The sequence below is a fragment of the Furipterus horrens genome, unplaced genomic scaffold (assembly GCF_987537825.1).
Source record: "Furipterus horrens unplaced genomic scaffold, mFurHor1.1.pri manual_scaffold_5, whole genome shotgun sequence".
Classification (NCBI taxonomy): Eukaryota; Metazoa; Chordata; class Mammalia; order Chiroptera; family Furipteridae; genus Furipterus; species Furipterus horrens.
In genome coordinates this window covers 40,908,207-40,921,354 of record NW_028327175.1, presented here as the reverse complement: position 1 = coordinate 40,921,354, position 13,148 = coordinate 40,908,207, and the positions used below count along the sequence as shown (strand labels likewise).

Genomic DNA, 13,148 nt, shown 5'->3' with positions numbered 1-13,148 from the left:
TCCTTCAGAAGTAAAATACAATACCCAGAAATAGCTCTTTCTCAGTGATCAAAGACAATAGCTGTTTTATCTTTCTCTTTATAATTCTTCTCACCATAAATCTCATAAAATCACACAACTTTAAACAGCATTAGTTTATTACTTAGTCACTGTGTTACTTAAAACAACCTAGATAGATATACAAGAAAATTTGGAATGTTTTATAAATGCTGACTGATAAAAATATTACATAGCTGCTAATAGGATTTCTTTTAAGCACAGCAAATAAATGCTTAAAAGTTTAGTCCTATTTATGGCAATGATTGTGTTTTAACATTTTTAAAAAGTATATAAACATATTTAAGTTCAATGAGGTCAGAAAAATTTACAAAATAAATATGTAGGACATTTTAGAATTTCATGGATTCAGATAAACTGATGATTCTTTAATCAATCAGAAGAAAACTTTAGTTTATGGAAACAATCCTATACTGAATAAATGACCCTAAATGTATAATTTTTAATGGTTTAAAATTTTTGGGTGGTCAATTTTAAACACTAAAAATAAAAGTTTTGATGGTTCATTACACAGTACTTTTTAAAATAAAGTCTGTTAATGGGTATGGGCCTTGACTACAAATAACTTCATATAAACTAAAAGTTTCCTTTCTATATCTTCAAAAGATTTTAATTATTACTCTTTTCTTTAAAATCTGACACTTTGTTACCAAAAGAAACCTTCTAATGACGAGTTCTTCTTATTTAATTTTAATTTTCCAGTATTTCAGAAAAAAACATTGGCTATTAAGTACAAAACGTTTTTGCTATTAATTTTTTATATTACCTCATGTTTCAAGTTACTCTTCTTGGTAGCAAACTTTTCTTATTCAACTTTGTGTTAGAAGAACATTAAAAAAAATTTTTTTTAATTAACTAGAGTAGAAAAAAATAACTACATATAATACCTGTTGCATCTGTAATATTTCAATATAAAAGCAGACAAGTTTAGATAACAGCGGAATCAATTATTCTTTGTGGCTTATTTCTTTTTCCAAAATTATAGCTTGTGTATCTAATTCAAGGTAAAGTAGTTGGAATATAATAATTTTATTTATTGTACGTATTCCTATTAAAAGCAGAGTGTGACTATAAAAACTTGATTGAAACCAGTTAAAAATGATGTGAAATCACAATGTAAAATTTCATGTGTTGAAATTACATTGTAAAATTACAATGCCACAATACTTAAAAATAAACTATGAATAAAGGGAACACTGAGGCTTTTCTTAAAGATGTTTGTCGTTTTTTTTTTTTTTGTTTTTTTTTTGAGATTACAACACACATACAATTAATGAATTTTATCAAAATACAGCACATTTCTTCTACTGGATCTATAAAAATCAATTCCTATGTAAATAGTACTGAAAAATCAACTAAAATGAGTTAAAATTTACAAAGAGTTGTTAAAGGGTTTCAATCAATATTAAAACTATACAGTACAATAACCAGTTGATAAGCTCTTGAAAGAAGTGCAATATTTGAGTTCACATGTTTTTAAAAGGACTGCCTACTTACTGACTAGCAAGAAAGGAACCAGTCTAACTTACTTTTGTCAACTGATGTTTTTGCTAGTCCTATAAAAATTTTATTTAAAACAAGATTGAAGAACAAAGGATAACAGATTAAAAATTCCAAAATTATATTTCTTAGTAATTAAAAATGAATTGCAATAACTGAATATTGCTCTAATGAAAGGCTCCACACTAGCCTTGACTAAAAACAGTTATTGGTCTTCTATGGCACTTTTTTATGGTCCAAATAACCATGCATTTATTCTTACCATTGCATATTACTCAATTTTTATTTGATTACAGAGACAGAACAAAAACAAAATTTTATTTGGATAAACAAAATTAATTAACCTCTACCAAGTATCTCATACACTACCGAGAACAAAGGCAGTTGGTGGTAAAACACTAATACACGGATACACTTGAAACCCTTTAAAGACTCTGAAGTGTCGAGTTCACATTTAATGTTACCTCTAGGAACAGCCCTTTATTTAAACACTTTTACATCCCTTTGCTCTACAACTCCCCACAGCAATTCTCTATCACTGTGCCAGTTTCACAGACTTGCTTTGGTTTCCTAGCTCCATGTGTACTGTTTCCTTTACTTTACCAAGGCAATGTGAGGCCAAACAAAATCAAGAGGCTTTCCTAAATCTTTTTACATTTTGTGTCATAGCAACACAATCTTAAAACTGGCCATTTTAGTTTCATTTGATGCTTAAAATAGAGATTATAAATTAACATTAAAATGGAGTACTAATTATAAAACAAATGGCAAATATCACCATTTGAAAAAAAAAAAAATCAAGGGATTTCCGTATCACAGAAAAATCATGGACATACATCTACAGCAGAGTTAAAAAATTCCTGTGGCTAAACAAAATTAAAAATCACATCACCAGTGGCAAACGTATAGTTAATGGCTATGACAAGAACAGATCATGTAGCGCTCATAAAATGCAATTGTTGTCTTTTTTATTTCTTTAAAAGGACATTACATTTTTATTCCATTAGTCTATTAAGAAAACCACATCAACAGATTGCTGTTTTTCATTCTTTGCTTTCTGATTTTTCTAAGAATTAACTGTTTTAATTAGGCCTTGGAAAGTGATCCCACCAGCAAGCACCACCTTAACCTACTCACTCTTCAATTCAATATGCACATAGCAAAAGCCAACACTTCAATCTCTTGCCCACATAAAAAAAAGTAGTTTAAGCAGAAAAACATTAATATCAGTTGAATAAAAAGGAGGGCATAAAAGCTATGAGATAGATAGCTCTGCCATCCGTCTCTGGGCTACAATCAAGGCTAACTAGAGCCTTATACAGAGTTCAGTCATGTGTATGAAATCCAAAAATAAACCTACAATCTATACAAAAACAACATACATGTGTTTCTGTAGCCTTGATTGCTATGTTTTTAAAAAGCTAACAAGAAGTTTTATATGGTTTGAATTCAACAGTCTTCCCTATATACTGTACAGTGGTTCTTTCCCTCTAGTGACAAGTTCCATTATTTCATTAATGTACAAATTAGAACATAATTTTTGAGTTCTTTATATATAAAAATAGTCAAAATATTAATTTCCCCCGCAAGTCTCTTCCAATAAATCTTGTTGTCTTCCCCCCCTTTTTTGTCCACAGTTCTTATGAAGAAACCTCTCGTACAATGATGAGTTCTACTGTGTTCTGGAAAGTTTTTAGCAAGGACACTGCTTGTCCATGTTCAATATTGATAAAACTGTAGCCATTAGCCTAGAAGGAAGAAGAAAAATATCTTAAGAAAAATATTTCATAGTAATGTATTTGCACTGGTGCATTTAAATTTCTTCTAGGTAGTAAAATCTAGCAGAAAATAAGAATGGTTTTGGCAATTTAAAACAACATCTAGTCTCCTGGGTCCTAAAATAAAATCTCTGAAGGGGCATCCAGGAACCTGTATTTTTAGATGATTCTTACATAGTAGCCAATGCCAGGCAGTACTTGTTAAAGGCAGTGTCATCAGGCTCTTGTGTGTATGCACTACCGTGCAACTGAAGTCACCAAGATGCAAGGGTGACAGAAAGATTAACAATACTACATTTCCTATAATTTAGGCTAAATATTTACTGAGGTCTTACTGTATACCAGACACTCAGTTCTAAGTACTTCTATGAATTAACTCCTTTAATTCTTGTAACATAAAAAAATGTTTTTTAATTAAAAAATTTGTTTTTAATTAAGTTTATTGCTTTTAAAGAGAAAGGAAGGGGGAGAGAGAGGGAGAGACAGAGAGCAAGAAACATCGATCAGCTGCCTCCCATAAGCACCCTGAGCAGGGATCAAACCTGCAACCCAGGTATGTGCTCTGACCAGGAACTGAACCCCTAACCTATTGGTGTATGGGATGGTGCTCCAATCATCTGAGTAACATGGCCAGAGCCACAAAGAAGATTCTTTCATCACCTTATTTTAGAGAAGTTAACATTCCTGAACTTAAATAAAACGCTAAAAAGTATCAAACATGTACTCAAAAATATCAGTAAGATTTTTCAGAGTACAAGGTGGAAATGTTTTAAACTATGAAAGCACCAGAGAGTTGCCTGTAAGAAATATCACTATTTTCATACACAAATATATAAAGATAAACTTCATAAAATGCTTATTTTCATAAAATGGCATTTAATAATTTCTTAATGAGGCAGATTAATTATAAAATGAAAAATAAAGAAAATAATATAAAAATATATCTTTGCTAGAATTAAGTGACTTTAGCAAGGTCATAGGATACATAATCATTAGTCCAAAAATCAATTAAAAAAAAAAATAGTAGCAAAATGCACTTATAACATGAAATTAAAAAGAAAGTGGTTGTAGTAGCATGAAAAAGTATAAAGTACTTAGGGATAAATTTAACGAAAAATGCTTCAGAGTTCTAGATTGAAAATTACAACACTTTGCTGAGAGAGATAAAAGACCTAAATGCATATATCAAGATGCCATGATTATGGACTAGAAGCTATGATATTACTAGGATGTCTGTTCTTCTCACATGTAGCTATGATTCAGTGTAATCCCAATGAAATCCCACCGAACTATTAAAAAATATAAATAATTTTAAAAAATTATGTATCTTAGTTACCTGGATAATTTTATCACCTGGTTGCAATAATTTTGATGCTGGTCCTTCAGGCTGTACCCTTGTTACAAATATACCCTTTAATAACAACAACAACAACAACAACAAATTATTATTGAATAGGAAGCAGTATGCCTAAATAACAGAGTACAAAGGAGCAATCTTTCCTTCTCAATAGGCAAATATATTTGAATCATGGTACAGGTTTTCTCCTTGTCTTCTCTGAAAGCATGATGACAGCCAACCATGTTATTTTTATTTTTGCCTCTGGTAATTTTGACGTTAGTATAGTGATTTCTGATAAAGTTACTTCTATAGATGCATAGAAAAATAACAACAAAATTAAAAATCATAATATGAGGCACATTTTTAAATTTTGGTTAAATTTGTATTCCTCAAATAATTAATCTGAATAGAATACATTTCAAAACAAAAAACTAAACAATAAAGAGGGAAATCAATAAGTAGTCTGTCTGGATTTATAGAAATATGTTAGATTTTTACTTATGTATAAGAGCTATTAACTAAGTGAATAAAACTTTATGGGTATTTCAAAGGATATATAAATAAAACTCACATCATCATCAGGTCTGAATGGGTTTCCTCTTCCACCAACACCTCCTGATATGCTAAATCCAAGTTCTGGATCTTTTTCAACTCTCACTCGAATCTGAGTTAATATGAAAATGAAACTAATCAATATTACTATTACCAAAAAAGTTGCCATACAATAACATTCATAATTAAATATTGGGAAATTAAGTTCAAACAATGTAACTATGTAAGGATTCATCAAAAATGAGTATTTGGGCAGATGAAGTGAAACTATAACATGGACTACTAGGTTAATGAGTTAGTGAGTTAAAGGCACAGCTGGGATTATAAAGCAAAGCTCCTAACTTAATCTATTGCTGTTTTATGAAGACAGGCAACCAATTAATGGTGATGCTATTGTATATTTAGACATCAATTTGAAAGACATACAGCATACACATAAAATATGTACTTTATTATTAGTTTCCATTTGTGAAACATCTATATTATATAATATCTTTGTCTATTGGGCATTTCATAGATCCAAAATGAATAAAGCATTTGTTCTCTACCTAAGTTTCTAATAATATATTTTATCAATAAACAATCAAAATATATGACTAATGAGTTTTTTAAAAAGTACTTTGTAATTCTCAACATAGTTTGGAGATTACAGTCAAGTTTCAAAAGCTGAGTGTCAAATAACAATAGCAAACTATAATATGCCAATTCAAGTTTAATGGTCTACTATTTATATTCTTGAAGGTCTGATTATCAGAGTATAAGCAACCAATTTGGGAAAAATACCCACCTTAGGGGAAAAAAATCATGCCTAAAACACCACATCCTATGACAATTAATGAGAATGGGGGTGGGGGTTGAAATCATAAGAGTCAATTAAACCACAAAGTTTAACACCTTATAAACTGAACAGAAAACCAAATCTTTAAACACAAAATGGTATAAAACAAAAAACCGAAACCTATGTTAAAATTCTATATGGATTTATTGCTAATAATTAAATAACCTATAAAATACATTAGAAGCTTAGTTTCATATTTCAAATATTCTTGATTATTCTTACCTCTTGCCTTGCCAGTTCATGGCCTTGTCTAGGAGAACAATGGGGCTGTGTATATGGAGGCTGGTGGGCCACTTTCAGCATCAAGTAATCAATTAGTTGTTCTCTAGAGGGATGCCTTGCCACAGATGCCTGAGGAAGGGGGTGATGTATTTGACTATAATTTGCCTGAGGCATGAGAGACTGGCCCATCTGTCCATTACTCAAAGGCATCTAAGAAAAACATGAAGTGTCTTAAAATGACCAATAATAATGTCTTATTACAAATATTTGGATTTTTTTCTTGGAGCATTTCAAAAGCACTAGAGTTTAACACTCTAAATCACACAGTATCATGCCACTTACACTATTTATTATAACTTTACACTTTTAAAAGAAAAAGCCATTAATATTTTAATTCTAAACTTGCCTGAGTGCTTGATGATAGATGCACTATTTAAAGGTTTCAAATAAAAATAAATCATATCTACATTTAAAATTATTAATTTTCTGATATAAATGCACCTATTTTTCTCATATATCCAAATGTTAAACTGGTAAACAGTATGCCAAAATTTAAGTAAGTCCATTAAAAGGGTATATTTTCCTATACTATACTTAATCTCTCACACTGACACAAAAGACGCATTTGCCAATGTTTTTCATTAAAACAAAATATTTTGGTAGAATTTTTTCTTAATCCAACTATATCTTTTCTACCTTTATTTCTTCCTTTTCAGAATTCAGCTATGTAGTAGAAAACTGATTTATTCCTCATATGTATATCAGCTGGCAATTTTTAAACTCTCTAAGTAATTCCATAGAATATTAACCACAAAAATTAAACTGAGATTTTAGTTTATATAAGCTAAACAAAAAACTTGAGATTATTCTGTTGTCAAAGAATTATCCTTATTTTAATGCCTTTCATTTTTAGAGATTTAATCTAAACTCTAGATTTAAAAACACTTTTGTAGAAATGTGGCTAATAGCTTATTCTGTTAGTGAGAAATCTATCTGATTATTATAAGCTTACATTTGTATTATAAATATTTGCATTGTGAATAGGTTTTTGATTAGAAGATGAAATATGTTTAAGCTATTCAGTCATTTAAAATATCACTGTTGATTATTAATAAGAAGTGACCTCAGCCACAAGGAAATCATGAAAATTTGTAAGGGAAATATTTGAACCCCATTTCCCTAAAATTATCAAAAAGTAGAAAATTTGGGAAAAGAGTGTTGCAATAATTTCAGAACTACATATTTTTCTTTGTGAACCTTGCAGAAGGATACAAAGAAGTTTGTCTTTGGTAAAAAAGATTTTCACTTTTTAAAATAGACCTCTTTTTCACTGTGTTATACATGAAAAGTTAGTTAATTATGAAGTCTGGAAACATACATGGGTGTTTTATGACAGAGACAATATTAGCATAAAGATGTTATTTTACTCTCTGACGAATCTTTTATTGGGTATTTACCACTAGATCACTGTAGACTTGAAGCAATTAATTTGTCCAGGAGTACTAAGTGGCTGTGATGTTATTTTATTACTTACACACAACTCTGTAGACAGCACTTGCTTTCCCCCATGTTTATATAATTTTTTCCTATGTGCAGATTCAATATTTTCTCCAGAGAATAATTACTTCTGACACATTCTTAAAGACTTCTTGGCACCTAGATACTTGTTCATGCCTGACATTCTCCAACAATGTTAAACATATCATGGAATATATTAAGCTATGATACACCGATGACTCATGACAATAAGAAGCATAAAACAAACTCAGTAACCTAAACCATAAAATGAATATTAAAAAGAAACTGGATAACAGAGCTCAACTAAAAGAAAAACCAAAGAAAAAGAAAAAAAATGATATAATAGACATGTATGAACTTAAATGTTATGTGGCTGAGTTTCTACTCTCAAGAACAATGTTTATTCTTATAATGTGTAAAAGTTTATATATAATCTATAACTATATTTTACAATTATATATACACTAGAATATGGAATTAGTTAAGGGAAATAACAACTAAAGAGAATACTAAAGAAATCTGTCTGGCATTGGTGCCAGAAAAGTAAACTCTCTAAATGAGTGATGCTTTAGTTACAATAGCAAGAATACAACCACCATCCAGTTTTCCATATAAAAAAGTCTTTCTAATTATATTACTTTTTTAAAAGATTTTATTTTTTTGAGATAAGGGAAGGGACAGAGAAAGAGAGGGAGAGAAATATCGATGTGTGAGAGGAACATCAACTGGTTACCTCTCCCATGTGCTCCGACAAGGAAGTGAACCCACAACCCAGGCATGTGCCCTGAATGGGAGTCGAACCTTCGACCTTTCACTATGCGAGACGATACCCAACCAACTGAGCGACACCAGTCAGGGCTCTAATTATATTTTTAATTAGTTTTAACTATTGATTTCTAATTACATTTAAAGTATTTTAAAATGTTTTTAGTAACAGTAAAACATCATCAAATGAAGAATTTAAGATAGGTTCATCTTAACTCTCCAAATAGGTTTATTAAATGCCCAAATCCCTTCAATTCAAATAATAAAGTAGGTAATAGTATGGAAATCTGAAAAATAAATACAATAAAATGATTCTCCAGTGTGGCAAAAAAAATCATGGAATAAACTGAAAAATATAAGAATTCAATTCTATTTCTCAATTATTTTTAAAAATAAATCCTTACTAAGAAAGGAGCAAAGTTCTCAAAGAAGTATTTTCAGTGTTAAAGCATCTATGCTCTTTCTAGTTCCAAAGCCACAACACATAGTAAGCTCACAGATACGACTTCATTTATTTCCTGGGCACCTACTTTGAAGCTGTCTGAAGGAACATCTTTGTGACTAAGTGTAGCTGATGAGTAGTAGTTGTGCTGTCCTGAAATAAGTATATCAACTTGACAAGGATCTCTGGGACAGTATGTCTGGGGATGCTTCAAGTTAGGGGAAAATAAAAAGTAAACAAATAATGATCTTTAAAATGTGCAATCAAAATGATGATGACACTTTGAGAGATTAGGGAAAAAAAGGGCTAGATAATAGAAAGATGAAGAACCAAATAAAACATTACCATCACAACCACCATCAATCTTAGTATCTTCATGACGAATGTTAACTAAACTTATGGTAATCATTTTGCAATGTATACATATATTAAATCATCATGATGCACACCCTGAATTAATACAATGTCATATCAATTATATCTCAGTAACACTGGGGGGAAAATTAGTACTTTTAACTATCTTCCAAAGTTAATGGTGAAATGTTTATTCTTATAATGTGTAAAAGTATATATAGATATATACTGTTAGACTATTTCTTTATAATGCTTTTTTAGTTACAATAATGCCTAGATTTTAACCCTTTCAGCAACACTTAATCCTGGTTAAAAGTCCAAAATTTTAGGAGCAACTAAAATATATCCCTGTTGCATAGTATCATCAAGGATTTTTTTTTAAATGATAAGCAGTAACAATAAACACTCAGTCATATAACTTACTTTAGCTTAATTCTATCATACTAATACTAGTCAGCTATGCATTTTCAAAAGCACTGGTTTGGTGAAATGCTTTTAAAAATAACTAACTAGAATTCCTATTTTTACCTGTCAAATAATATCCTTATATTATAGTTTATCTTACTGATAGCTTTAAATAGAAAACAGATCAATCTCATTATTTCTGTATATTTCTCATAAATATGTTGGGATGCAAGATACCTAAATTTTCATTTTAATTTGGCTCTCTAAACACACTTTACTATATTTTAGAAAAACTAGAGATTGTGTTAAATAGCACTATTACTATTTGCAAAACAATACAAGACTAGCAACACAAATATGCAAATTACACCATCATGTTGAAAAATAATCTGAAATCTACTTCATTATGATATCCCACAGGATATATATATAAACCTAATGGTTTATAATGTAATCTTAGAAAATGTATCTGTAACTGTTCTATCATGTACAGTTTAGCTGCTAGTTCAAACCACGGCTTAGCATTTTTAGATGTGGTTTGATAAAATTTTGTGTATTTATTCAATGGAAACTGTATTTTCCTTGTTTTTGAGATGTCCTTTCAGAATGCATAAAAATCAATTTAGCTCACAGCTTGAAGTTTAAACTCAAGCCTGAACGTACAACTGTATTTATCTAGTCTTTAAAAGAACAAGTACATTATGAACTAAAAAGTAAAATGCAATAGATTCAAAGGCTCTGAATTGAAGAGTAACAAGCAAAAAATATTACTGTTTAAGAATTTGTAGAGAACTGTTGTTCCAGATGACTATAAGATTACCCTGAGCCTGAGAGCCAAGTGTCACTGGTTTGATTCCCAGTCAGGGCACATGACTTGGTTGCATGTCAGGTCCCTAGTTGGGGGCGTGAGTGAGAGGCAACCACTCAGTGATGTTTCTCTCCCTCTCTCTCCTTTCCCCTCTCTCTAATAAATAAACAAATAAATAAATTATTAAAAAAAAAAAAAAGGATTACCCCTGAGTTAATAAAAGCCCCTGGTCTTTACTCTGTGGCTTCAATTGGAATAGTGCCTGAAATTCAGGGCTTAGTAGTCATCACCCTTCTCTCTCCGTTTCAGCTGGTTAGTTACAAAATGATTGCTACCACTATAACATAACGTAGAAACCAAGTAGTGGCAGGTGGCAGAAGGCAGAACAAGATGGGTGATACACAGTCAGGGCAAAGCAAATCCAGGACACTGCTCCTACCCTAGAACACAACAGAGCAAGGCCAGGAGTGTACTATTAAAAAGGCAAGGGGAAGGAAGGGGCAGTGAATGCTCAGGAAAAAGCAAACGACCCAGGAGTAAGCAATCAAATGGAAATAAAACTAGGGAGAGGATAAAGTAAAGCTGCAAGGGGAGATAGGTCTTTTCAGGATGGAAGGAAGGGGGAAGAGAAAATATTTATTTTGAGGCAATGCTACTACTTCAAGTTATTATGAAAAGAAAGTCTTAAAACAGAGCCATGCCAGAGTTGTTCTGTTCTTTTCCCTTCTCTGTTATTCTTAAGACCTTATCCTTAACTTTCATTAAAAGAATAAACCTTTCTTCATCACTGCTAATGACTATGGCTGAAATGTGGGTAATAAAGAATTTGAGTTTTGCCTTTTCATTGGTACTCATTACAATTTCTCCAGCCTCACATTTAATCATCTTTAGCAAATTATGATTAAACTCAGTTCCACTTAGTTCTTAGTGCTTTTTATTGGCCAATATTCAATCACTAAAGTCAAAATTACTCTTCCCCCAAGTCTTTTGTGAAGTATATATGGCATAGCCTTAAAGCCTTGAATTTAGGGAGAGCAAGCTAATTTTAAGAGAAAGCACTACAAAGAACAATTTTTAAAAAACCCTCGGTTATTTCCATTGCTCACCCCTTTTTACATAAAAGAGTTGACTACATCCTTAGTTATGATCACAGAAACTTAAATGATAAAGACTAAATTAGCTTTAAAAAAGTTTTAGCACTAAGCCACGGAGGAACTGGGAGGTATCAAGATACCCACAGTAAATTTTATTTTCTAGAAACATTAAAATGTGGGATTTATTTCTTTTCTATGTACTAAAAGTACTTGTCTACTACAGGTACTCACTCGAAAAATGTGCCCACCAGAACCTCTTCCGTCTGCAACACTCAAGGCAAGACTGCCTTGGCTGCCATGCAGATCCCTAGAGCTGCCATAGTGACAGTTGCTTACAGCAGTAAAATTGGAATTAAAGGACCTTGACAGCATGCTCTGAATAAAGAGGGGATAGATTTAACAGAGATTAGTGTAGCATGCAAAATTCACAAGACATGTGATGTACATAGATGCATATATAAGTGAGCCCAATACCACAAAGAAGTATCATGCAACATGGAATTTTCAGTGCCACTGAAAGAAATTGGCACTATTTACCATATAGTTACATGACAACATACATGTAAATACACAAATTACATGTAATCCAATTATTCAAGTTTAAACACCAAAGAAAGTACATACAGATCTTTTATGCTATTGTTTCTTTCACTCATAACATATCTTATTGAAGTTCATCAGAAAATAGGAACTGATGTCGTACCCAGAAGCATCCATATGTATAATTATATTTGGAACCCAAACTAATTCTATAAAGATAAAATTTTACCAACAACCAGTTATTTCTAAGTCAAAATGGATTTCTAGAGTCTGCTTCATTTTACAGGAATTGTCTTATTATTAAATAAATGCAGAGTTTAAATACATAATATAGCACAAAATATATTTGCAAAACATACCAGGCTCTTGGCATTCAGTTTCTAAAGATTATCTTCTGCATTTAGAAAAAAGCCTTACATCAGGGAAGAGTTTAATATAAACACACAGTTTTAGGATATAACATTTAAAAGGCTCTCATTGCTCTATAATTACCAGAATAAAAGCGAAAACTAAAAAGTGAACACACAAAAACATTCTCCCATTTAATAAATAGATATTAAAGATTATTATATTTTATGAGTTAGTAGGGCCTTTTGCTGCTTAAACTTGAAGAACCACTGATGGAATCCTTCCAAATATTGTGTTTATATAAACATCTAATCACTAATCTACAGCTGTCTGAAAAATGTACCTCAATAAATGCACTGCCTGATTCTCATTATTCCTGCCTGTTTATCCCCAAAGTTGTTAAACCATACAGGTTTCAAGTGTAGAACTCAATAAAACATCTACACACTGCATCACGTGCCCATTGCCCCAAGCAAAGTCTCTTTCAGTCCCCATCCTGCCAACCCCCCACCCCCAACCACTCCTTTGCTTGCCTCCACCTACCCTAAGCCTCCTTTCCCTCTGGCTATTGCCACACTGTCTGTCTGT

The 13,148-nt window shown here is 31.4% G+C and overlaps 1 protein-coding gene across 7 annotated transcripts in view; it reads right to left on the bottom strand.

Annotated features, from left to right (window-relative positions):
- Nucleotides 1-1,854: 1,854 nt before the first annotated feature.
- Nucleotides 1,855-13,148, bottom strand: part of ERBIN (erbb2 interacting protein) — a 123,735-nt gene continuing 112,441 nt past the window's right edge. For 2 of the 7 annotated variants that reach the window (XM_090276328.1, XM_090276327.1), the window contains 5 exons: nt 11,904-12,047; nt 6,287-6,496; nt 5,246-5,338; nt 4,672-4,746; nt 1,855-3,305 (listed from right to left, as the gene is read on the bottom strand). In XM_090276328.1, coding sequence (XP_090132454.1) covers nt 3,198-3,305; nt 4,672-4,746; nt 5,246-5,338; nt 6,287-6,496; nt 11,904-12,047 — 630 coding nt within the window. In that variant the 3' untranslated portion in view covers nt 1,855-3,197. Of the gene's footprint in view, nt 3,306-4,671; nt 4,747-5,245; nt 5,339-6,286; nt 6,497-9,099; nt 9,220-11,903; nt 12,048-13,148 lie in introns of all 7 variants that reach the window. The other 5 variants (XM_090276333.1, XM_090276329.1, XM_090276331.1 and 2 more) reach the window with 5 other exon arrangements.